This window comes from Sciurus carolinensis, chromosome 4, assembly GCF_902686445.1.
Source record: "Sciurus carolinensis chromosome 4, mSciCar1.2, whole genome shotgun sequence".
NCBI classification, from domain to species: domain Eukaryota; kingdom Metazoa; phylum Chordata; class Mammalia; order Rodentia; family Sciuridae; genus Sciurus; species Sciurus carolinensis.
The window spans coordinates 155,579,514-155,603,666 of NC_062216.1; the positions used below are offsets into that span (position 1 = coordinate 155,579,514).

The 24,153-nt window shown below is 35.2% G+C and overlaps 1 protein-coding gene across 13 annotated transcripts in view; it reads right to left on the minus strand.

Moving 5' to 3' along the window:
• Anks1b (ankyrin repeat and sterile alpha motif domain containing 1B) overlaps window positions 1-24,153 on the minus strand; it is a 1,141,006-nt gene that overhangs the window by 635,351 nt on the left and 481,502 nt on the right. For all 13 annotated transcript variants that reach the window (XM_047548161.1, XM_047548162.1, XM_047548158.1 and 10 more), the window contains one exon: window positions 5,731-5,867. In XM_047548161.1, coding sequence (XP_047404117.1) covers window positions 5,731-5,867 — 137 coding nt within the window. The remainder of the gene's footprint in view (window positions 1-5,730; window positions 5,868-24,153) is intronic.

A 24,153-nucleotide genomic window follows, 5' to 3' on the forward strand; every position in this document is an offset into this window, starting at 1 on the left:
GTGTTATTCCAAAGATGTAAAGTTAAATTAATATTCAAAATAAAAGAATGTAATTTACACCACATAGGGAAAAGAAGGTGGGGAAATCATATGATTACCAAATAGATAAAGGAAAAATATTTTAAAAACATCAATACCCTTTTATGCTAAAAACTCTCAGCAAACTAGAAGTAAAGGATTCACACAAAAAATTAATAGTTTATTATATAGCTAATGCTGAAATATTGAATGTTTTCTCCCAAAGACTGGAAACAAGGGTAGAAGTTTTGGTTTTACAATTTAAATGTACAACTTTCCTATAGTCACAGTAGTAAGAAACAAAAGGTATAAAGATCAGAAAGAAAAAAAAAGAAGTAAAACTATCTTATTCTCAGATAACATGAGAAAACTAAGGAAATTAACTTTTTATAAAATCAAAAACTGCTACAACTTTTAAATGAAACAGGTAATATAAAAATCTAATTATATTTGTAAATATTAACAATTAGGAAATGAAAGTAATAAACAATCATTAATTCAACTGAATGAGAAAAGTCTTTTTCCATGAAGCAAAAAAATTAACCTGGACTCCTACCTCATACCATATACAAAATAATTTGAGATGGATCATAAACCTAAACATAAAAGCCATACCAGAAAGCTTCTAGAAAACATTATGGGTATATATATTCACAAACTGGACAAGACAAAAAAAAACAAAAAACACTAACCATAACAGAAAAAAAATGATAAATTGGATCTCATCAAAATTAAAACATTCTTCCCATCAAAAGACATGTAAGAAAGTGGTACATCACAGACTGGGGAAAACATGGGCAGTGTTTATAAATGACAAAGGATCTGTATCTTTTGGAATTATCAGAAAATTTATAAAGAATTACCATAAATCATTAATTGGAAAGTTGAAGAGCACCATGAAGAAAGAGAAGAATAGGTACTTCTCATAAAAAGATATAAGAATGGGTCATAACCACAAGAAAAGATGTTCAGTATCAGTACTTTTCACACTTATATGAATTGCTAAAATTTAAAAAATAATTAGAGCCTGAATGTAGAGAAACTAAGATTCTCACTCAGTTATTTTCACTCTTTCTATTCATGATTATAAAATGAAATGACTACTTTGAAAAACTGTTGGGAAGTTTTTTATAAAGTTATCTACCCTGACCCAGTCACTCCATTCTTAGGGATCTACATGAAAGCATGTATCTATATAAAAATTTGCATATGTGTTTTCATGCACAATGATAAATAACAGAAAACAAGACAAGTATCAATCAGTAGAATGAATAAACCAATTGTGTATATTGATCCAATAGGATACAACTTGGCAAAAAAAGGAATAACATGGATGAATTTCAACAATATTTTGAATGAACAAAACTAAACATTACTACACACTCATGCACGTACACACAAACACACTTTGTGGGAATCCACTTATATAAAGTCAAAAAACAGGCAACCCTTACCTACAGTAATAAAAATCAGAAATACTTGCCTCTGAGGCATAAATGAGGACAATTTATTGGAAAGGGAATTAGAAAACTCCCTGGAGAGATGGTAACACTATCTTGCTTGGAGTAGGGTTATACCTTCAGATAACAATTGTCAAAGTACCAAACTGTATACTTATGATCTGTATATTTTATTATTCAATTGGGAGAAAATACTTCACCAAGAAACATTCTTTTTTATCTCATTTTTAAGGTGAAATTTTATTCCATGTGTAATATGCCACATTTTTTTTTTTTTACCCATTTATCCACTGATGGACACTTAAGGTGATTCTATATGTTGGTGATTGTGAATTGTACTACAATGAAAATGAAATATAAAAATCTCTTTGAAATACTGAGTTGGTATATACACCAAGTAGTGTGACTTCTAGATCTTATGGTAGTTTTGTCAAATGGTAGTTTTATTTTTAGTGTTTGAGGATCCTCCATATATATTTCCATAATGACTGTACTAATTTACTTTCCTACTCACTGAGTATAAGAGTTCACTTTTCTCATACCTTGCCAATTTTCCAATAATAACCATTTTAAAGATTGAGATAATATATCTCATTGTGGTTTTGATCTGCATTTCCCTGATGATTAGTGATGTTAAAACAGGCACAGAACAAAAAATACTACATCATTCCACTCACGTGGAATCTAAAAAAGTTGATCTCATAGTTGATTAGTAATGGTTACCAGAGTTGAAGTGGATAGGAGGAAGAGGGGGTTGAAAAGTTATTGGCCAAAGGATATGTATAGGAGGAATAAGTTGAAGAGCTCTTCTGTACAACATGTGACTATATTATTTATAATATATTGTACACTTGAAATATGCTAAGGGAGATGATATTAAGTCTTCTTTCCACAAAATGATAACTCTGAGAGGCAATGAATTTATTAACTAGATGTACTGTCTCACACATAAACACAATGTATAAAAAACATTCTATTATGCATAATAAATGCAATTTTATATCTCAGTTTAAAAGCAAAAAGGCAACTCAAGTAACATAATTATTTAATAGAAAGAAGAGAATTGGTATGTCAATAGACTTTCACTACCTTTTTCAAAGGTAATATTCCAAGGATTTTCAAGTATTTTTTTCAAGAGTAAAATAATTTTATTTTTAAGTATAAGTAAATGAACCCAGTTTTGTGGGCTCTTCTAAAAAGAGAAACTCAGCCTTGTGAGTTAACATTCTTGAGAAAAACAAAGAGAAACCGGCAGCATATAAATATTTCAGTCCCTATTAATTAAAAATAGAATGTTTCACAATCTGGAGGATTTTAAGACACAAAAGAGGCCAACTAAACGAAGGTGAAAAGATCAAACATGGGCTGCAAAACTAACAGCTGTGACTTAGTGAGTTAATAAATAGGCTGAATAAAAACAAACTCAACAAAGCACTGGAAAGTCTATAGCTTCCGAACAATTAACACACTAATCAGAAACACTTGCAATGTATAATCAGTCCCATCTCATACTAAAAACTAGAATTCTTTGGTTATAATTCTTTCCATTTAGAGGTAAAATTAAGGAAACAACAAAGTAAAGGCATGCATGAAGCAAAGAGGAAGTATCCCAACTTGCTCTACCTAATGAGTGTCTATTTTCAGTGAAAAAGATGAAAGTCTGGTCTTCATATCATCTCTTCAATATCATTCCTCCCACAATAAAAGTCTGAACACATCAACTAACACCCTGGTAAGAAAATGTAAATTCGAAGGTGTGCATTTATACTTTTACTTTCAAGGTTCAACACCAGTTTCAAAAGTGAAATCATCATTTCAACCATGTTATTAATTTCCAATTAGTAAACATTTTTAAAATGCTTGAATACCCAAGAGGACTCTAACTTCACATATCTTGAATTTCTAGACAGAAATCCAGGATTTGAAAACACTTTAGAGGATTAGACTAGGAACCAGAATATAGGCTCTTGTATGAGGTAAACCAATAATTATCTTTTATTAAGAGTAGCTGTAAACATTTCATCCCTGATACACCTATGATTTGTCATCAGAGTCTTTTGTTCCAACCATACATCTATCTTCCTTCTATACCCTCTGACCTCTAAGCTCTTTCCTAAAATCATATGCCCTATCTCAATACTCATTCATAACTACTTCCATGTGAATTTTCTCCTCCTTTCTCTCTACGATGAATGAGGTGCTCCAGGAGGTCAGGAGTCATAGGGGAAAATGAGCAATGCACAAGTCTTTGGGGCAGAAGGGACAGTAGCCCAAGTGAAGTTATACTGCTTCCCAATTACACATGTTAGAAATTATTATTCTATTACATATATGCTTACACAGGGCACTGATTTTAAAGACCACTATCCTGAATTACTTAACTTTCCCACTTTTTAAATTTTGTTTTCCTCCTCAAACATTATTACATCTACTAAGAGAGAAAGGTAAAGTTAGTTACCTTCATAAATATTTAATAACTGATATAACTGAGATGGCTTTAAAATTACCTCTAGTTTTTTTCAAAAGTTTTTTTTTCAAAGTTTACAATACTAAGCTAAGCTGAACAAAAACAAAATACACAGAGAAAGATTCATGGAATAATGTCTCTTAGGATCTGGTTTTCATTCACTGAATGACCAAATACATTGGCATTATTGAATTTACATTAGCATAAAAGTAAATATATTTAATAGTTTGATTAACACATACAGGACAATGTTTTACCCACATAGTTTTTAAATGTTTAAAATGTAATAAATGCATAATAGTATCAGAAACACCTTCAAATGATGAGAGAACCAATGACAGCAAATGTGACATGTAGCATCTAAATTTGGGTTTAGTGATGTTTAGTTCATGAATCAACAGACTGATATCAAATTTCCCTGAACAAAGAATGGGAATTTTGAAAATGTTTTTCTCCTCCACCTATTAGGGCACTGTAAAATGTTATCTGAGCCTAGACCACCCCAAACTTGTAAATTCCATACTCATAAACATGTATCAAGGTAAATGACCTCATGAGGGTTTTTTTAAACCTTTGAGCAGGACTGGAGGAGACAGCTGTTATACAAAAAAGGAATACAAAGGAACTCTGTGGACAACTTAGCCCCTTTAGAGCACCAATATCCTTCTCCATGACACTAGAATGTAAGTTCCCCTGAAGTTGGTGAAGGTTACATGAAATAATTTATATGAAAGAGTGCTATATACTATAGTGGATTTATGAAATTTAAATGCCATTTCACTGATGAAGATAAGAATTATAGTAAAAATCATCCAAAATGTTATACAAAAGAAGCAAAGATACTAAACAAATCATTGCTGCTTTAAACAGAATTAAAAGACACATTTGCCCTACAAATTGGCTCAAGAAATTTATTCATACTATATGTCTCAGGAGATAGTGAATGGCACTGATTGGTCCCCCTTCTCTTGGATTTTATGAAGCCCATTCAGAATGAGCCAGGTTGAGAACATCACCAATTCCATGTTCTAGATCCATCTGTTGGCAAAAATATAATGCAAACAGCTTTATAAGTGCTATTTTCAATGAAATATCACAGAACAGCTTGTCCCAATGATATTTCTAAAGCTTGCCTGCAAACCGCCTACTGGGAAATCCAACTGAAAGAGAAGGGGAAAGAGAAAAAAATTGTACAGAAAAGGAACAGGAATAGAAAAAGGAACAAAGGGTAAAGAAAGACTAGCAAGGAATATGAACTCTGAAGTAAAATAAGGAACAATGTGAGGCACAATATCAAACAGAAGTGACATTAGTTAGAAACCATAAGGAACAGAGAACTTAAAATATCTATCTATCTACCTACCTACCTATCTACCTACCTACCTACCAAACACTGGGGTTGGAAGACAGGGAAGTGAGCATGAATAATGCATCATGTCCAGAGGAATAAAGACAAAAGAAGCAAGAAAACATCAGAACATACTAACAGCTCAGTAATTGGAGCATCATTAAAATGTCGTGAAAGGGAAATGTGAAATACTCATTTTTCTGAGCTTCACTTTTAATGCTTGTAATACACAAGGTTTATTTTTCCAAAAGCTAATACAGAATTCGGTGTCTATTGCCAACTTCAAAAGGAAGCAAACATCCTTTTGTGAGTTCCTTCTTTTAATTTAAAAATCCATTATATATCATAACAGTCTGAACATTACAATATAAGTAGTAGACATGCATTGATTTTTAAAAATACATTATAACATAGGTGATGTCATTCAGGGCACTTACCTGGGGCCGAATAACTTTTACAATATTTTTGAGGGCAGTGTCAGGAGATGGAGGTGAACAGTCAGGTGTTGGGCCTGTTGAGCTGTTTCTATGGTTACTAGTTCCTGGAGCAGTAATTGCTACTTCAGAGGCATTATCTGAAAATAAAAATAGAAGTATCATGAAACTAATCATTCAGTTTACCTTTTAAGATTTGAAATTACTTTTGCAAACATGAATTGAGATTTCATCTTAGATCTGGTATCAATTTTACAAGATCATAATGAGGAATATGCTCATTGGCAGATTCTACAAGATAATCTTTTCGAATGTTTTGTTTCCTTTTAAAATAGCATCACCCCTGTAGTATAGTTCCAAGAATAAGTAATATTACTCAATTCACAATGACAGATCACGCATCATAGTTCTTAAGATTGCAACTACTACATGAATAAGACTTTACCTTAACTTAAAAGGAATATGATTTTGCCAAAGCTTTCCTTATAATCTTTCAATGAGTATTGATCTTTAATAAGTAGGAGTTTCTTTTCTCTGTGATTCATAAAACCCAAATACAGACCTCGTCAAACAACTTTCCCAGAAATCCCTCAAACTATAGAAAAGGAGGCACATAAATGAAGCCTGAATGAAAAACTGACATTTGTACAAAATGGCTTCATAATGTAAACAAACAAAATTATCACCCTAAGAAAGCACATCCTCTTATGTGGTCAAAACTAAATGAATGAAACTTCAAAACCTAAATTAATCTTCCCTTATATTGGATATTTGATGGGGTTGATGTGCGGCAAGGTAGTAAAGAAAAAGATCACTTGAAAATTCACAACATGTGTAACATTTTCTTCTTAAATTTATATTAAAACAAGCTAACACAAGAGATACAGTTTTAGAATGTTTAAGACACTTGAAAAAGGATGAAAATGTTCTATAAATACCTTCTGCTAGCACATATATCACTTTGGCAGTCCTTTATAACCTTTCATGAAAACTGCTGCAAGCTCAAATATGCAAAAAGTTTACATCTTTGTTATGTTTTTAATTGATTCCCAATAATTTTCTGTCGTATACAGCTGATTTGAGGTAAAAAAAAGACTGAGACTGTAAATTCTTTATAAACCAGCACTTTTCCCTGCTCTCTGACTACTATCTACAATCCCAAGTGAAAAGCAGTAATCCATAAAAAGCAAGGCGATGAATTCCCATAAAACTCTATCCACCACATAAAAACATAATTCAGTCTCACTGGGGAATCTAGACACAGGCTCATGAAACAAAAAAAGAAAAATGCAAACATGACACACTGAATTAAATGGATCTTTTATATGTCCACAGGACAACTTTTGACTAAAGTTTAAGAGACAATGTGGGATTTGAATCATTTTCTTGGCATAGGCGGGTAGTCTTTCTAGGATGGAAAGTATGGGCAAATAAAATAGAGAAAACATCAGTTAGCAATACAATGACAAGATGCTCTGATTCTCTCCGGTTTCTCTCTTCCTTCTTTCATTCTCAACCATACATCTAAAAACACTTATTAGAGTGGAACTTTATGTCAGGTATTATGTTATAAAGATAACTAAAACAATCTCTTACCAGGGCCTGGAAGGAGAGAGGGATGAATGGAAAATGCACAGGAGACTTTAAGGGAAGTGGAAATATTTTGTATGATACTATAGAATTTTCTACACCAAGAGTGAACACTAATGTAAAACTATGGGCTTTGGGTAATAATGAAATGTCAAGATAAGTTTTATCAGTTGTAACAAATGTACCACACTGGTTTGGTACGTTGATATTGGGGAGGATGTGCCAGGTATTTGGGAACTCTGTTCTTATGCTAAATTTCACTTTGAACCTAAACTGGTTTAAAAATAATGTATATTAAATTTTTTTAAAATCAGAATTCCTGTCCTTGAGAAACATATAATCAAGTGTGGCATCAAAAATGTGAACAAATTAAAAAGCAACAAACTTGAGAACTGATAACAAATAAAAGGATAAAAAGCAGAGGTAGTGGGAGTAATCTGACTATTGCTAGTGGGGAAGATGATTGTGAAGGTTTATGTAAGAAATCTGGGACAAAACATAAGACATAAGGGCACAAAGGTGGGAAGAACAGTCCAAGCTGTTATTATGCATCAGGAAGAAATCAGAGGTACATTTGGATGAGTAAAAGGAATAAATTTGTAGTTAATTATGTAGGCAATGAGAAATATTGAAGATAGTTTGAGCAGGGAGTTGAGCATTTATTACAGGGAGGCAGCCTGTTAAAACCTTCAGTTTACTGTTTCTCATTTAATCCTCATATCATCCTAGAAACAGACTCTATTACCATCCTTATTTTACACAGAAGGTCATCACAGTTATGTTGCCAGAAACTGACAGAAGAGGATTCAAGTTTCAGATTGATGCCATGTTGCCCCTCTGCTGGTTAGCACGTGAAAGGGATTGGAGGCAGGGAAGCAGAGACTGAAGACTATTGCCAGTCAAGCTAGGAGCAGGTTCTACATCAATATAGAGTTGAACAACTCCACAGAAACTTACAAAGCAGAACAAGGACATGATTAGAAAGGAATAATAGAAACTATAAGAACTTGTTTAGGGTATGATTACGTATACTATCTAACATAATAACTAGAAGCAGGAAGATAAGTTAAGAATAGTGACCCAAGTTAGTGGTCAGAGTGTTAGCATCTGAGTTTGTAATAAGTGATTAAATTTTGAACATGTGTTGAAAGTAGATTAAGACTACCTTGATGGATCCTGAATAACCAAAGAAAGCTTGGACAGAAAAAAAAGGATCAGCAAAGATTAGCAAAACTAGAGGTATCATACCAGCTGACTTTGACAAGTACTACAAAGCTACAGTAATCAAAACAGCAAGGTATTGGCATAAAAACAGATACATATACAAATGTATCAAAAGATCCCCACCAAAAATCCACACATTTTATGGTCAACTGATTATTGATGAAGGTACCAAGAACACACAATGGAGAGATGACATCCTTCAATAAATGGTGTTGAGACAATGAACTATCCACAGACAGAAGAATGAAATTAGACCCACATCTCATACTACATTAAAAAAAAGTCAACTCACAATATATTAAAGACAAAAACATGAGACAGAAAATGGTAAAACTAAGAGTATAAAATACAGGAGAAAAGGTCTATGACAATGGTTTTGGTACAGATTATTTTGGGAATGAGCCCCAAAACACAGGAAATATATCAAAAATAGTCATATGGGACTAAAAAGCCCTACACAACAGAGGAAACAATTGAGTGAAAAGACAACCTATAGAATGGAAGAAAATATTTGCAAAGCACACATGATGGGTTATTGTCCAAAATACATAAAGTATTCAAACGACTCAATAATAAGAAAATAATAAGAAAGCAACCTAATTAAAAAGTGGGAAAAGGATCTGAAGAGACATTTATCAAAAGATAACATAGGAGGATCCGAGATGGCAGACTAGAGGGTGACTGCATCTCCTGTCACTCCAGAACCCAGGATTCAAGAAGAGGAGGCATTGAGAGACTTGGACTAAGATAGAGCCGCGGGGTGAGTCTCTCCCACCGGGTGAAGCTCAGCCCGGGCAACAGGCCCGGACAGAGGCAGCTTCTCAGAGCAGGGAAGAGCAGCTAGAGTCTTCCCCAAACAGCCCCGCTCCCTCCGGCGGCAGGCTCGTTCCACAGCCAGCTTCTTGGAGCAGGCCGCCCAGTGAGAGCCTTTCCGCACAGAGCCAATCCCCAGGCCCCGGACCCAGTAGTGGCCCCTGCCCGCAGGCAGCTTCTGGGAACAGAACAGGGCACCCAGATACTTCCCCAAGCAGCCCTGCACCCTCCGGCGGCAGGCGCAATCTACAGCCAGCTCCTCAGAGCAGACCTGCACAGTAAGAGTTTTTCCACACGGAGCCAGTCCCCAGCCCTGGACCCAGTAGCAGGTTAGGGGCAGCTTTCTTTGGAAGCACTGCATTATCAAGTTCCTCCAAGACTTCAGGCTACTAAAGGCTTGGAGGTGACATACTGGAAATCTACAGGGACACTATAAGCCAAAGAGGAAATCTGACCAATATGAGAAAACAAGGCAAGAAAATGTCCCCCAAAAATCTAGATGTTACATCAATAAAATCCAATGACGGCACAGCAGAAGAAATGTCAGAAAGGGAGTTCAGAAGGTACATAATTAAAACAATCAGGGAAACAAACAAGGAGATGAAAGAGCAAATGCAGTCACTGAATGAGGAGATGAAAGAGCAAATGCAGGCATTAAATGATTGCACCAATCAACAGTAAAAAGAGCAAATACAGGAAGGAAAAGATCATTTCAATAGAGTCAGAGATACTGAAAAAAAAAATCCGTGAAATGAAGAAAAAAATAAACCAAGTTAAAAACTCCATAAAAAGCAAAACCAATAGGATAGAACACATAGAAGACAGAACCTCAGACATTGAAGAAAAAATGTTTAATCTTGAAAACAAAGTTGAGCAAACAGAGAAGATGGTAAGAAATCATGAACAGAATCTACAAGAATTATGGGATATCATGAAAAGGCCAAATTTGAGAATTATTGGGATTGAGGAAGGCTTAGAAAAACAAACCAAAGGAATGAACAATCTATTCAATGAAATAATATCAGAAAATTTCCCAAATCTGAAGAATGAAATGGAAAATCAAGTTCAAGAGGCTTATAGGACTCCAAATATACAAAATTACAACAGACCCACACCAAGGCACATTATTATGAAAATACCTAACATAAAAAATAAAGACAGAATTTGAAAGGTTGCGAGAGAAAAGAATCAAATTACATTCAGGGGGAAACCAATAAGAATATCAGCAGATTTTTCAATCCAGGCCCTAAAAGCTAGAAGGGTCTGGAAAAACATTTACCAAGCCCTGAAAGAAAACAGATGCCAACCAAGAATCTTATACCCAGCAAAACTTACTTCCAGGTTTGAGGACGAAATAAGATCCTTCCATGATAAACAAAAGCTAAAGGAATTTACAAAAAGAAAGCCGACATTACAGAACATTCTCAGCAAATATTCCATGAGGAAGAGATGAAAAACAACGATGCAAATCAGCAACGGGAGGAACTAGCCTAAAGAAATAGCCAAATCATGTCAAAAAACAAAAATGAGTCAAATGACTGGGAATACAAATCATATCACAATAATAACCCTGAATGTTAATGGCCTGAATTCATCAATCAAAAGTCATAGAGTGGCAGATTGGATTAAAAAGAAAAATCCAACAATATGCTGCCTGCAAGAGACTCATCTCATAGAAAGAGATACCCATAGACTAAAGGTGAAAGGATGGGGAAAAACATACCATGCACATGGACACAGCAAAAAAATTGGAGTATCCATCCTCATTTCAGATAATGTGGACTTCAAGTCAGAAGGGATAAAGGACATTACATACTGCTTAAGGGAAGCATAAATCAGCAAGACATAACAATCTTAAATATCTAAAGCCCGAACATTGGCTCATCCATGTACGTCAAACAAATCCTTCTCAATTCCAGAAATCAAATAGACCACAACACAATAATTCTAGGCGATTTTAACACACCTCTCTCACCACTGGACAGATATTCCAAACAAAAATTGAATCAAGAAACCATAGATCTCAATAACACATTCAACAATTTAGACTTAACGGACATATATAGAATATACCATCCAACAAAGAACGAATACGCTTTCTTCTCAGCAGCACATGAATCCTTCTCTAAAGTAGACCATAATTTATGCCACAAAGCTACTCTTAGCAAATACAAGAATATAGAGATACTACCTTGTATTCTATCAGATCATAATGGATTCAAATTAGAAATAAATGACAGAATAAAAAACAGAAACTTCTCCAATACCTGGAGATTAAATAAACACTATTATATGATGAATGGATAACAGAAGACATCAGGAGGGAAATTAAAAAATTCTGAGAAGTAAAGGAGAACAAAGACACATCATATCAAAATCTCTGGGACACTATGAAAGCAGTACTTTGAGGAAGATTTATTTCATGGGGCACATTCAACAAAAGAAGTAGAAATCAACAAATAAATGACTTAACACTACAGCCCAAAGCCCTAGAAAAAGAAGAGCAGACCAACACCAAAAGTAGTAGAAGACAGGACATAGTGAAAATCAGAGCTGAAATCAATGAAATTGAAACAAAAGAAACAATCAGAAAAATTGACAATATAAATAGTTGGTTCTTTGAAAAAATAAACAAAATTGATAAACCCTTAGCCACACTAACAAAGAGAAAGAAAGAAAACCCAAATTACTAAAATTCAGAATGAACAAGGAAATATCACAACAGACACGATTAATTAGAAGCTATTTTGAAAATCTATACTCTGACAAAAGAGAAAACCTCGAAGACATCAACAAGTTTCTAGAGACATATGAATTACCTAAACTGAACGAGGAGGACAGACACAACTTAAATAAATCAACTTTAAGCAATGAAATAGAAGAGGTCATCAAAAGCCTACCATAAAAGAAAAGTCCGGGACCAGATGGGTTCTCAGCCAAGTTCTAAAAAACCTTTAAAGAAGAGCTCATTCCAATTATCCTCAAAGTATTCCATGAAACAGAAGAGGAGGGAACCCTCCCAAACTCGTTCTATGAAGCCAATATCACCCTGATACCTAAACCAGACACAGTTTAGGTATTTTCTTTTTTCGAGGAAAGAAAATTTCAGACCAATATCCTTAATGAACATCGATGCAAAAATTCTCAACAAAATTTTAGCAAATCACATACAAAAACATATTAAAAAGATAGTGCACCACGATCAAGTGGGTTTTATCCCAGGGATGCAAGGTTGTTTCAACATCCAGAAATCAATAAATGTCATTCACCATATCAACAGACTTAAAGTTAAGAATCACATGATTATTTCGATAGATGCAGAAAAAGCATTTGATAAAATACAGCATCCCTTCATGCTCAAAACACTAGAAAAAATTGGGGTAGTGGGAACATTCCTTAACATTGTAAAGGCCATCTACGCTAAGCCCATGGCCAATATCATTCTAAATGGTGAAAAACTGAAAGCATTCCCCCTAAAAACTGGAACAAGGCAGGGATGCCCTCTTTCACCACTTCTATTCAACATCATCCTTGTAACTCTAGCCAGAGCAATTAGACAAACCAAAGAAATTAAAGGGATACGAATTGGAAAAGAAGAACTCAAACTGTCCCTGTTCGCTGATGACATGATTATATATTAAGAGGAACCTGGAAATTCCACCAGAAAACTTTTAGAACTCATAAGTGAATTCAGTAAAGTAGCAGGTTACAAGATCAATGCTCATAAATCCAATGCATTTTTATACATAAGTGATGAATCTTCAGAAAGAGAAATTAGGAAAACTACCCCATTCACAATAGCATCAAAAAATAAAAATAAAATACTTGGGAATCAATCTCACGAAGAGGTGAAAGACCTCTACAATGAGAACTACAGAACACTAAAGAAAGAAATTAAAGAAAACCTTAGAAGATGGAAAGATCTCCCATGTTCTTGAATAGGAAGAATTAATATTGTCAAAATGGCCATACTACCAAAAGTGCTATATTCAATGCAATTCCAATTAAAACCCCAATGGTGCACCTTACAGAAATAGAGCAAGCAATTATGAAATTCATCTGGAGAATAAGAAACCCAGAATAGCTAAAGCAATCCTCAGTAGCAAGAGCAAAGCAGGGGGTATCGCAATACCAGATCTTCAACTCTACTACAAAGCAATAGTAACAAAATTGGCATGTTATTGGTACCAAAGTAGACCTAGATCAATGGTACAGAATAGAGGACCTAGACAATCCCAAATAAATACAATTTTCTCATACTAGACAAAGGGGCCAAAAATATGCAATGGAGAAGTTAACTTCTTCAACAAATGGTGCTGGGAAAACTAGAAAACCATATGCAACAGAATGAAATTAAACCCCTCTCTCTCACCCTGCAGAAAACTCAACCCAAAATGGATCAAGGACCTCGGAATCAGACCAGAGACCCTGCATCTTATAGAAGAAAAAATAGGTTCAAATCTTCAACTTGTTGGCTTAGGATCAGACTTCCTTAACAGGACTCCCATAACATAAGAAATAAAAGCAAGAATCAATAACTGGGATAGATTCAAACTAAAATGCTTTCTCTCAGCAAAGGAAACTATCAGTAATGTGAAGAGAGAGCCTACAGAGTGGGAGAATATCTTTGCCACTCGTACTTCAGATAGAGCGCTAATTTTCAGAATATGTAAAGAACTCAAAAAACTCTACACCAAGAAGACAAATAATCCAATCAACAAATGTTCTAAGGAAATGAACAGACACTTCACAGAAGAAGATGTACAAGCAATCAACAGATATATGAAAAAATGTTCAACATCCCTAGTAATAAGGGAAATGCAAATCAAAACTACCCTAAGATTTCATCTCACCCCAATTAGGATGGCGATTATCAAGAACACAAGTAACAATAGGTGTTGGAGAGGATGTGGGGAAAAAGTTGCACTCATACATTGCTGGTGGGTTTGCAAATTAGTGCAGTCACTTTGGAAAGCAGTATGGAGATTCCTCAGAAAGCTTGTAAGGGAACCACCATTTGACCCAGCTATCCCACTCCTCGGCCTATACCCAAAGGATTTAAAATCAGCATACTATAGAGATACAGCCCCATCAATGTTCATTGCTGCTCAATTCACCATAGCCAGATTGTGGAACCAACCTAGATGTCCTTCAATTGATGAATGGATAAAGAAACTGTGGCATATATATACAATGGAATATTACTCCGCCATAAAGAATGATAAAATTATGGCATTTGCCGGCAAATGGATGAAATTGGAGAATATCATGCTAAGTGAGAAAAGTCAATCTCAAAAAACTAAAGGACGAATGATCTCGCTGATAAGTGGATGATGACATATAATGGGGGGTGGGAGGGGTTAGCATTAGGGTTATTGTTATGTTTAGGGTTAGGGTTAAGGATGTGGCAAAAATGGAGGAAAGAAGGACTGTATAGAGGGAAAAGAGTGGTGGGAGGGGTTAGGGGGAGGAAAAAAATAGCAAAATGAATCAAACAACATACCCTATGTAAATTTATGATTACACAAATGGTATGCTTTTACTCAATGTACAAACAGAGAAACAACATGTATCCCATTTATTTACAATAAAAAAAAAAACTATGACCTTATTATCGGATTGGCATCAGGGACAAAGGCCAAGATTTCTTTAACAAACCTAAAGATCCTATAAGATCATATCACCATAAATGTCTTGTGATCCATGATCAGAGAACCAAGCTCGGCAGGCTGACATCGTTGCCCACAATGCCCCTGCCCATCACTCACAAAGTTCACTCTAAAAGAAGAGCCTAAGACTCCTAAAGTCCTTCTCGCTTCTGAGAAACCCCACATTCTGCTCTGAGAATGTGTATCTTTTCTTTTTCTTTTTGATCCTCTATATTGAAACCAGGAGCATTTTACCTCTGAGCTACATCTTCAGCCCTTTTTAAATTTCATTCTGAGACAGGGTCTTCCTAAGTTGCCCATGCTGGCCTCAACCTTGTGGTCTTCCAATCTCAACTTGCAGATATGTAGTAAAGGCATGGATATGGGGGGATATTTTCATATGCTTCAATTAAGGGTGTAAACTGGTATAGGGGATCAACCTGGCAGTATAAATGAAATATGGGGAACCTAAGACCCAGCAATACTTTTTCTCAGTATCTGTCCCAGAGTAACATTTACATGTATGCACAAACTCTGGTCAGTATAACATGGTTTGTGATGGCAAAAATTGTGAATGAATCACACTGAGATAGAATTTAGGGATTCAGAAAAAGAAAGATAAATTGAGTCTCAAAGGAGAAGCTGCAAATAACTGCTGAAATGCAAGAAATGCCCATGAAATAGGCATTTGAAATGCAAAACAAGCATTTGTGAGCAACCCAGCCCTCACCCTCGGTCTATGCCCTTGACTCATGCCCTTGCCTGTATAAAGTAATATGAAGGTGCCAGCACATTGGTGCACACCCGTAATCCCAGTGACTTGGAAGCTGAGGCAGGAGGATTAAGAGTTCAAAACCAGCCTCAGCAACTTAATATATAAAATAAATAAATAAATTAATTAATTAAAGAGCTGTGATCATGTTTCAAAATAAAAAAAAAAAATTAAGTGCCCTCGGTTTAATCCCCAGTAGCCAAAAAAAAAAAAAAAAAAGTAATATGAAGGCAACATGCAAGTGCTGGAAAAAACTGGCAAAGATTTTGTAATTCTGTCCTGACTTCTCCTATAGCCCATACCTTAGGCACTGTCCTTTTGTAAAACATTAAGTCACAGACCAATGGGTTGCTGTCTCTGTCTCTCCCTTGAAGGTGTGTTTCTTGCTTACCCCAAAAGCTTCTGGATCACAAATTTGAGACCACCTCAGCAATTTAGCAGAATACTTTCTGAAAATACAAAGGGCTTGTGGATGGAGCTCAGTGATAAAAGTGCTCCTAGTTCCACCCACCAGTACCAAAAAAAAAAAAAAAAAAATACAAGAATTAAAGCAGTAACTAATCTCCAGGATATATAATGGATTCAAAAAACACCAAAAAAAAAAAAAAAAAAACATACACCAATCAAAAAATGGGCTAAGGAACTGAACAGATACTTCACAGAAGAAAATACAATCAATCAACAGACATATGAAAAAAATGTTCATCATCTCTTGCAATTAGAGAAATGCTAATCAAAACTAAGATTTCATCTCACTCCAGTCAAAATGCTAATTATCAAAAATATGAGCAATAATAAGTGTTGGCATGGATGGCAATAATAAGTGTTGGCATGGATGTGGGAAAAAAAGGTACACTCAAACATTGTTGGTGGGACTGCAGATTGGTGCAACCTCTTTGGAAAACAGTATGGAGATTCCTCAGAAAACTTGGAATGGAACCACCATTTGATCCAGTTATCCCACTCCTTGGTTTATACTCAAAGGTCTTAAAATCAACATACTACAGTGATGCAGTCACATCAATGTTTATAGCAGCTCAATTTGCAATAGCTAAACTATGGAACCAAGCTAAATGCCCTTCAACAGATGAATGTATAAAGAAAATGTGGTATATAAACACAACGGAATATTACTCAGTCTTGAGGAAGTATTAAATTATGGCCTTTGCAGGTAAATGGATGGAACTAGAGAATATCATGCTAAGTGAAACAAGCTAAACCCAAAAAAACCAAAGGCCAAATGTTCTTTCTGATATGTGGATGCTGATCCATACTGGGGGTGGGGGTATGGAACTTTGGATTGTGCAGAGGGTGAGGGGAGGGGTGGGACGGTGGGGATGGTTAGAACAGTAGAATGAGACAGACATTATTACCCTATATACATGTAAAAAAATAATAAAAAATAAGTTAAAAAAAAGATAACATAAATGTCCTGCAGGTATATGAAAACAAAATGTTTAATATCACTTATCATCAGGAAAATGCAAATTTAAATCATGAAGTGGTATCACCTCACACCCAGTAGAATGGCTATTATTCAAAAGATGAAAGATATGTATTGTGAGGATGTGGAACAAAGGAAACACTTAAACAATGTGGATGAAAATGTAAACTAGTACAGCCATTATGGAAAACAATTAGGAAATTTCTCAAAAAGTTACAGATAAACTTATCATGTGATCCAACAATCCTCCAGTGAGTATACACCCAAAGGGTATGAAGCCAATATGATGAAGAGATGCCTGACTCCTATACTTGTTGTAGCATTATTCACAATAGCCAAGATATGGAATCAGTGTCCATCAACGGATGAATGCAAATAAAATGTTATATATACAAAATGGAATATTATCCAGCCTTTAAAAAGGGGAAAATCCTATCATTTGCAACAACAAGTATAACACAGAGGACATTATGTTAATGATGCCAGTCACAGAAAAGTAAATACTGCATGATCTCATATGTGGAATCTCAACAAAGTTGAACTTATAGAAGCAGAGAATGGTGGCCTCCAGGGGCTAAGGAGGTATTGGTCCAAGAACACAAAATTTCAATTACATAGGAGAAATTACATACGTTCAAGAGATCTCTATGATAGTTAATAACAAGCAGTGGTAGACTTGAAAATTTATAAAACAGTAGACATTGTTTTTAACATTCCCCCAAAAAATATGTGAGGTAATCCACATGTTGATGATCTATTTAGCCATTTCATAATGTATATATATATAGTTCAAAACAGCATGCTATATGATATATAATGGGGGGTTGGGGGTGAAAAAAATGGAGGAACTTTAGATAACACAGAGAGAAATGAGAGGGAGGAGGGGGCGGGGGTATGAAAGATGGTAGAATGAGACAGACATCATTACCCTGTGTACATGTATGATTACACAAATGGTGTGAATCTACATCGTGCACAACCACAGAAATGAAAAGTTGTACCCCATTTGTGTGCAATGAATCAAAATGTAGTCTGTAAAAATAAAAAAAAAAATTAAAAACAATAAATATATAGGTATATATATAATTTGTAGTTATCAGTTAAAAGTAATTACAGGCCACAGATGCCCAGAGGTGTATTCTCTGGGTGCTGCTGCTACTCATGCCACCACCGACACCAGGAGTCTTTTCCCTGGGCGCCACTGCCGCAGGTGCCCGGAAGTCTTTTTTCTGGATGTTGCTCCTGCTGCTGTGTTGACGCTGTCAGTCTGCTGCTCTTGAGGCTCCCTCGGACATCTGGCTGCCATCTACACTGCTACCTCTACTGTTGCTACCACTGATACCACTGCCACCAAAGCTGCTGCTGCTCCCTGGAGGTCACTAAAGGTCTCCTCTCTGGGCGCTGTTGCAACTGCAGCCACAGCCCACACCACTGCTGCCACGCTCCCCCCATCTGCTGCCAACGCCACCAACATCTGCAGCTGCTGCTGACCTCCTGCCTGCTGCCACTGACTCCTGCTACTACCGCTTCCACCACCGCCCGGGGTCTCCAGATTTGATTGCATGTGCCCACATCCATTTTGAGATGCTGGCCAGAGCCTGGGGTTTGTTTGCGGTGCCATTGGGTTTGCTGCCACTGCCACCTTGGGGCACAGCTGCCCCTGTCTGGGGACACTGGCCAGGACCTGGAGGTTCAGTGTAGAGGTGCCTATGGATTTGACTGCAACTGGGGTCTTCCTCCTGGAAATAGAGGTTGCCACCACCTAGTTACTGTCTCTCAGGAATGCTCGTCCCTGATGGTCTCTTTCCAAATCCCAGTGGCATTGAGATCTTGGGATTGCAGTGTGGTCAAACCCAGGACATCTGAGGCCCAGAATAGCAAGATAGTGACTTGGTCTGCCAGGGTCTGTCTGGGCCAGGCAGTGTTGTGGGAAGTCAGAGACAGGGCTGAGAAGCTTTTGGATGCTGGCAGACAAGTTGTTTAATTTTCTACTGAGATTGATTTTATTTTTATTTTTTTCTTTTTTGCCATCTCTTTCCACCATATTTGGAGCAGGGAGATTTTTGTGTATCAGTTTGTTGAAGACAGTGATATATGCATGGTGTTTTGCAGTTTTACTATATATTCTGTATATTCTTATATTTTTAGTTTTTTTCTTTTCTTTATATGTATTCTTCCTCTCACTGGTCTGTCTTCCTAGACTCCCTTTCTACCTTTTCTCCACCTAACAGCCAATCTCTATTGGTTCCTCTTCCATTCTTCCTGTGGATTTTTGCTTCTGGCTTCTCTCTCCCTCATGAACACCATGTCCTGAACTGTTTCTGTTCTTTCTATGTCCACCATTTGAGATTGTAAATCCATTTGGCAAATTTTCTGTTTTTATTGTGGACAGTGATTGAACTCATTGCTGTTAATAGCAAGAGGGCAGTGGATGCCTTGCTGGAAGCTATTAGATTTGAGGCTATTGTTTGCACTGGGTGTTGTTGATATTGGTCTCCCTCTTAAAAGCAGGATACTGGAAACCTTCTGTGACAATATAGGTCTACAGGGTAGAATCGGTATTGCCTCAGATCTGTATAACTAGATGGGAAAACACACAAACAATATGAAAAAACAAGGGAACATAATACTACAAACAAACCAAGATGCCCCAATAGAGGCACAATAGAGGAAAATGTCCAAGAAGAAGGAGTTTAGAATGTACATAGTTAATCTGATCTGCAAAGTAAAGGAAGGTATAAAGAATGAAATCAAAGAGAAAATACAGGGAGTGAAAGATTACTTCAATAAAGAATTAGAGATTATAAAAAAACAAACAAGCAAAATTCCTCAAAATGAAGGAATAAATCAAATTATAAATTCAATGGAAAGCATCACCAACAAACTAGACCATTTGGAAGACAAAACCTAAGACAATGAAGACAAAACATTTAATACTGAAAATAAAGTTGACCATGCAGAGAAGATGGTAAGAATCCATGAATAGAACTTCCAAGAATTAGGGGATAGTATGAAAATACCAAATATAAGAGTAACTGGGATAGAAGGAGCAGAGATACAAACCAAAGGAATGGACAATCTTTTCAATGATATAATATCAGAAAATTTCCCAAACCTAAAGAATGAAATGGAAAATCAAATCCTGGAGGCTTACAGAAACGCAAATGTACAAAACTACAGCAGACCCACACCAAGACAAATTATAATCAAAATGACTAAAATACAGAATAAGGATAAAATCTTAAAGGTTGTGAGAGGAAAAAAAAATTACAATTGGGAAAACCAATTTGGATCTCAACTGATTTTGCAACCGAGACCCTCAAAGCTAGGAGGTTATGGAACAACATATTTTAAATTCTGAAAGAATTTTATATCCAACAAAAGTTTCAGATTTAAAGATGAAATAAAAACCTTCTATAATAAACAAAAGTTAAAAGAAGTCACAATTAGAAAGCCTGCACCAAGTGTGTCTGTGAGTGTGAGTGTGCATTTGCAAGCACATGCCCACGCACACACGTGTGTTTAATTTGGCATCAGAGAAGCTATTCTGGGTTTGAGTACTATCTCAGTCCAACAAAACTTTGTGACTTCAGGAAAGTCACTTAACACCTCTGAGCTTCAGCCTTCTCATCTGTCAAGTGCCTACCACGTTTCCACAGGACTGTTGGGAAAGAAAGTATCTATAACAAGATCTATAAATTTGTGAAGGATATCTTCATATCTATATATTTCTAGTACAGATATAGCTATCAGATAGAAGTAAGTAGAACTAACTTGGAAAATATAAAGGGCTTTTGGAAAGGAGATAATTAAAATACATAAACTTCAACATAGATGTATCTGACTTAAAATTTTATTCGTTTATGTCAAAATGAATCCTAATGTTATGTATAACTAAAAAGAACCAATAAAAAAGAAACATCTGACTCTAAAAAAAAGAAAGAAAGAAAGAAAAAAAAAAAACAAGACTGCACTACAAAAAATTCTCAACAAAATATTCCATGAGGATAAAGTGAAAACCAGCAAAGGGAGGAACTACACCAAAGGAATTGTCAAAAGATAATCAAATTAAAAGCCAGAAATAAACCAAAATGACAGGGAATACAAGTCATATCTCAGTAATAACCTTGAATATTAATGGGCTAAACTCATCAATCAAAAGAGACTTACAGATTGGATTAAAAAACAAGACCCAACAATATGCTGCCTCCATGAGACTCACCTCATCGGCAAAGACATCCACAGACTGAAGGTAAAAGGATGGGAAAAAACATATCACTCATATGGATTGTTTAATCAAGCAGAGTTTTCCATCCTCATATCAAGTAAAGTGGACTTCAAGTCAAAGTTAATCAGAAGGGACAAAGAAGGTCATTTCATTCTACTGAAGGGAATTATACAGCAGCAAGACATATCGACCGTAAATATTTATGCTCCAAACAATGAAGTATCTATGTACTTCAAACAAACCCTTCACAATTTCAAGAATCAAATAGACAACAACACAATAATATTGGGAAACTCTAACACACCTCTCTCATTATTGGATGGATCTTCTAAACAAAAACTAAATAAAGAAAATATAGAACTAAATAATACAATCAATAATTTAGACTTAACAGACATATATAGAATATTTCATCCATCAATGAGTGAATATACTTTTTTCTCAGCATCACATGGATCCTTCTCTAAAACAGACCATATCTTATGCCACAAAGTAACTATTAGCAAATACAAAAAAAAATGAGATACTACCCTGCATTCTATCAAATCATAATGGAATGAAATTATAAATCAAGGATAAGATAAAAAATAGAAGCTACTCTAACATGTGGAAACTAAATAATACACTACAGAATGATGAATGGATAGTAGAAGAAATCAAGAATGAAATGAAAAAATACTTAGAGATAAATGAGAATACTGATACTACATAACCAAAATCTCTGGGACACTATAAAGGCAGTACTAAGAGAAAGTTCATTGCATTGAGCTCATTTATTAAAAGAATAAAAAGTCAACAAATAAATGACCTAACATTACATGTCAAAGCCTTAGAAAAGAACAAATCAACACTAAAAACAGAAGACCGGAAATAATTAAAATCAGAGCTGAAATTTATGAAATTGAAACAAAAGAAACAATTGAAAAAATTGACAAAACAAAAGTTGGTTCTTTGAAATAAATCAATAAAATTGATAAACCTCTAGCCACACTAACAAAGAGAAAAAGAGAAAACCCAAATTACTAATGTACATGATGAAAAAGGAAATATCACAAGAGACACAACTGAAATACAAAAGATAATTAGAATCTACTATGAAATGTTATACTCTAAGAAAATAGAAAATATTGAAGATATTGACAAATTTCTAGAGACATAAGACCTACCCAAATTGAATTAGGAGACCATACATGATTTAAACAGAAAAATTTTAAGTAATGAAATAGAAAAATGCCATTAAAATGTCTACTAATTAAGGAAAGCCCAGGACCAGATGGATTCTCAGTCAAGTTCTACAAGACCTTCAAAAATAATTAACACCAATATTCCTCAAATTATTCCATGAAATAGAAAAGGGGGGAACACATTCAAACTCATTCTATGAGGCTAATATCACCCTGATACAAAAACCAGACAAAGCACATCAAGAAAAGAAAATTTCAGACCAATATCCCTGATGAACGTAGATGCAAAAATTCTCAATAAAATTCTGGCAACTCACATACAAAAACATATTAAAAAGATAGTGCAACACTATCAAGTGGGGTTCATCCCAGGGATGCAAGGTTGGTTCAACATATGGAAATCACTAAATGTAATTCATCACATCAATAGACTTAGATATAAAAATCATATGATCATCTCAATTAAGACAGAAAAAGCATTTGACAAAATAAAGCACTCCTTCATGTTCAAAATAATAGAAAAACTAGGGATAGTAGGAACATACCTCAATATCATAAAAGTCACATATACTAAACCCAAGGCCAACATAATTCTAAATGGAGAAAAATTGAAACCCTCTAAAAACTGGAACAACACTGGATGCCCTCTTTCACCACTTTTACTCAACATTCTCCTTGAATCTCCTAGCCAGAGCAATTAGACACAAGAAGGAAATTAAAGGTATACCAAAGGGTAAAGAAGAACTCAAACTATCACCATTTGCTGATGATATGATTCTATATTTGGGAGATCCAAAAAATTCAACCAAAAATCTTCTAGAACTAATAAATGAATTCAGCCAAGTTGCAGGATATAAAATCAATACCCATAAATCAAACACATTCCTATACATCAGTAATGAATCCACTGAAAGAGAAATAAAGAACACTAACCCATTCACAATTGTCTCAAAAAAAAAAAAAAAAAAAGGTTGGGAATCAATCTAGCAAAAGAGGTGAAAGACTTCTACAATGAAAACTACAGAACACTAAAAAAAGAAATTGAAGAAGACCTTAGAAGATGGAAAGACCTCCCATGCTCCTAGATACACAGAATTAATATTGTCAAAATGGTCATACTACCAAAAGTGTTATACAAATTTAATGCAATTCCTATTAAAATCCCAATGGCATTCTTCATAGAAATAGAAAAAGCAATCATTAAATTCATTTGGAAAAATAAGAGAACCAGAATAGCCAAAGAAATCCTTAGCAAGAAAAGTGAAGCAGGAGGCATTATAATACCAGACCTCAAACTATATTACAGAGATGTAGTAACAAAGATGGCATGGTATTGGCATGAAAATAGAAATGTAGACCAATGGTACAGAATAAAAGACACAAAGACAAATCCACATAAATACAGGTATCCCATACTAGACAAAGGTGCCAAAAACATTCACTGGAGAAAAGATGGCTTATTCAACAAAAGGTGCTGGGGAAAACGGGAAGCCACATGTAACAAAATGAAATTAATCCCTTAC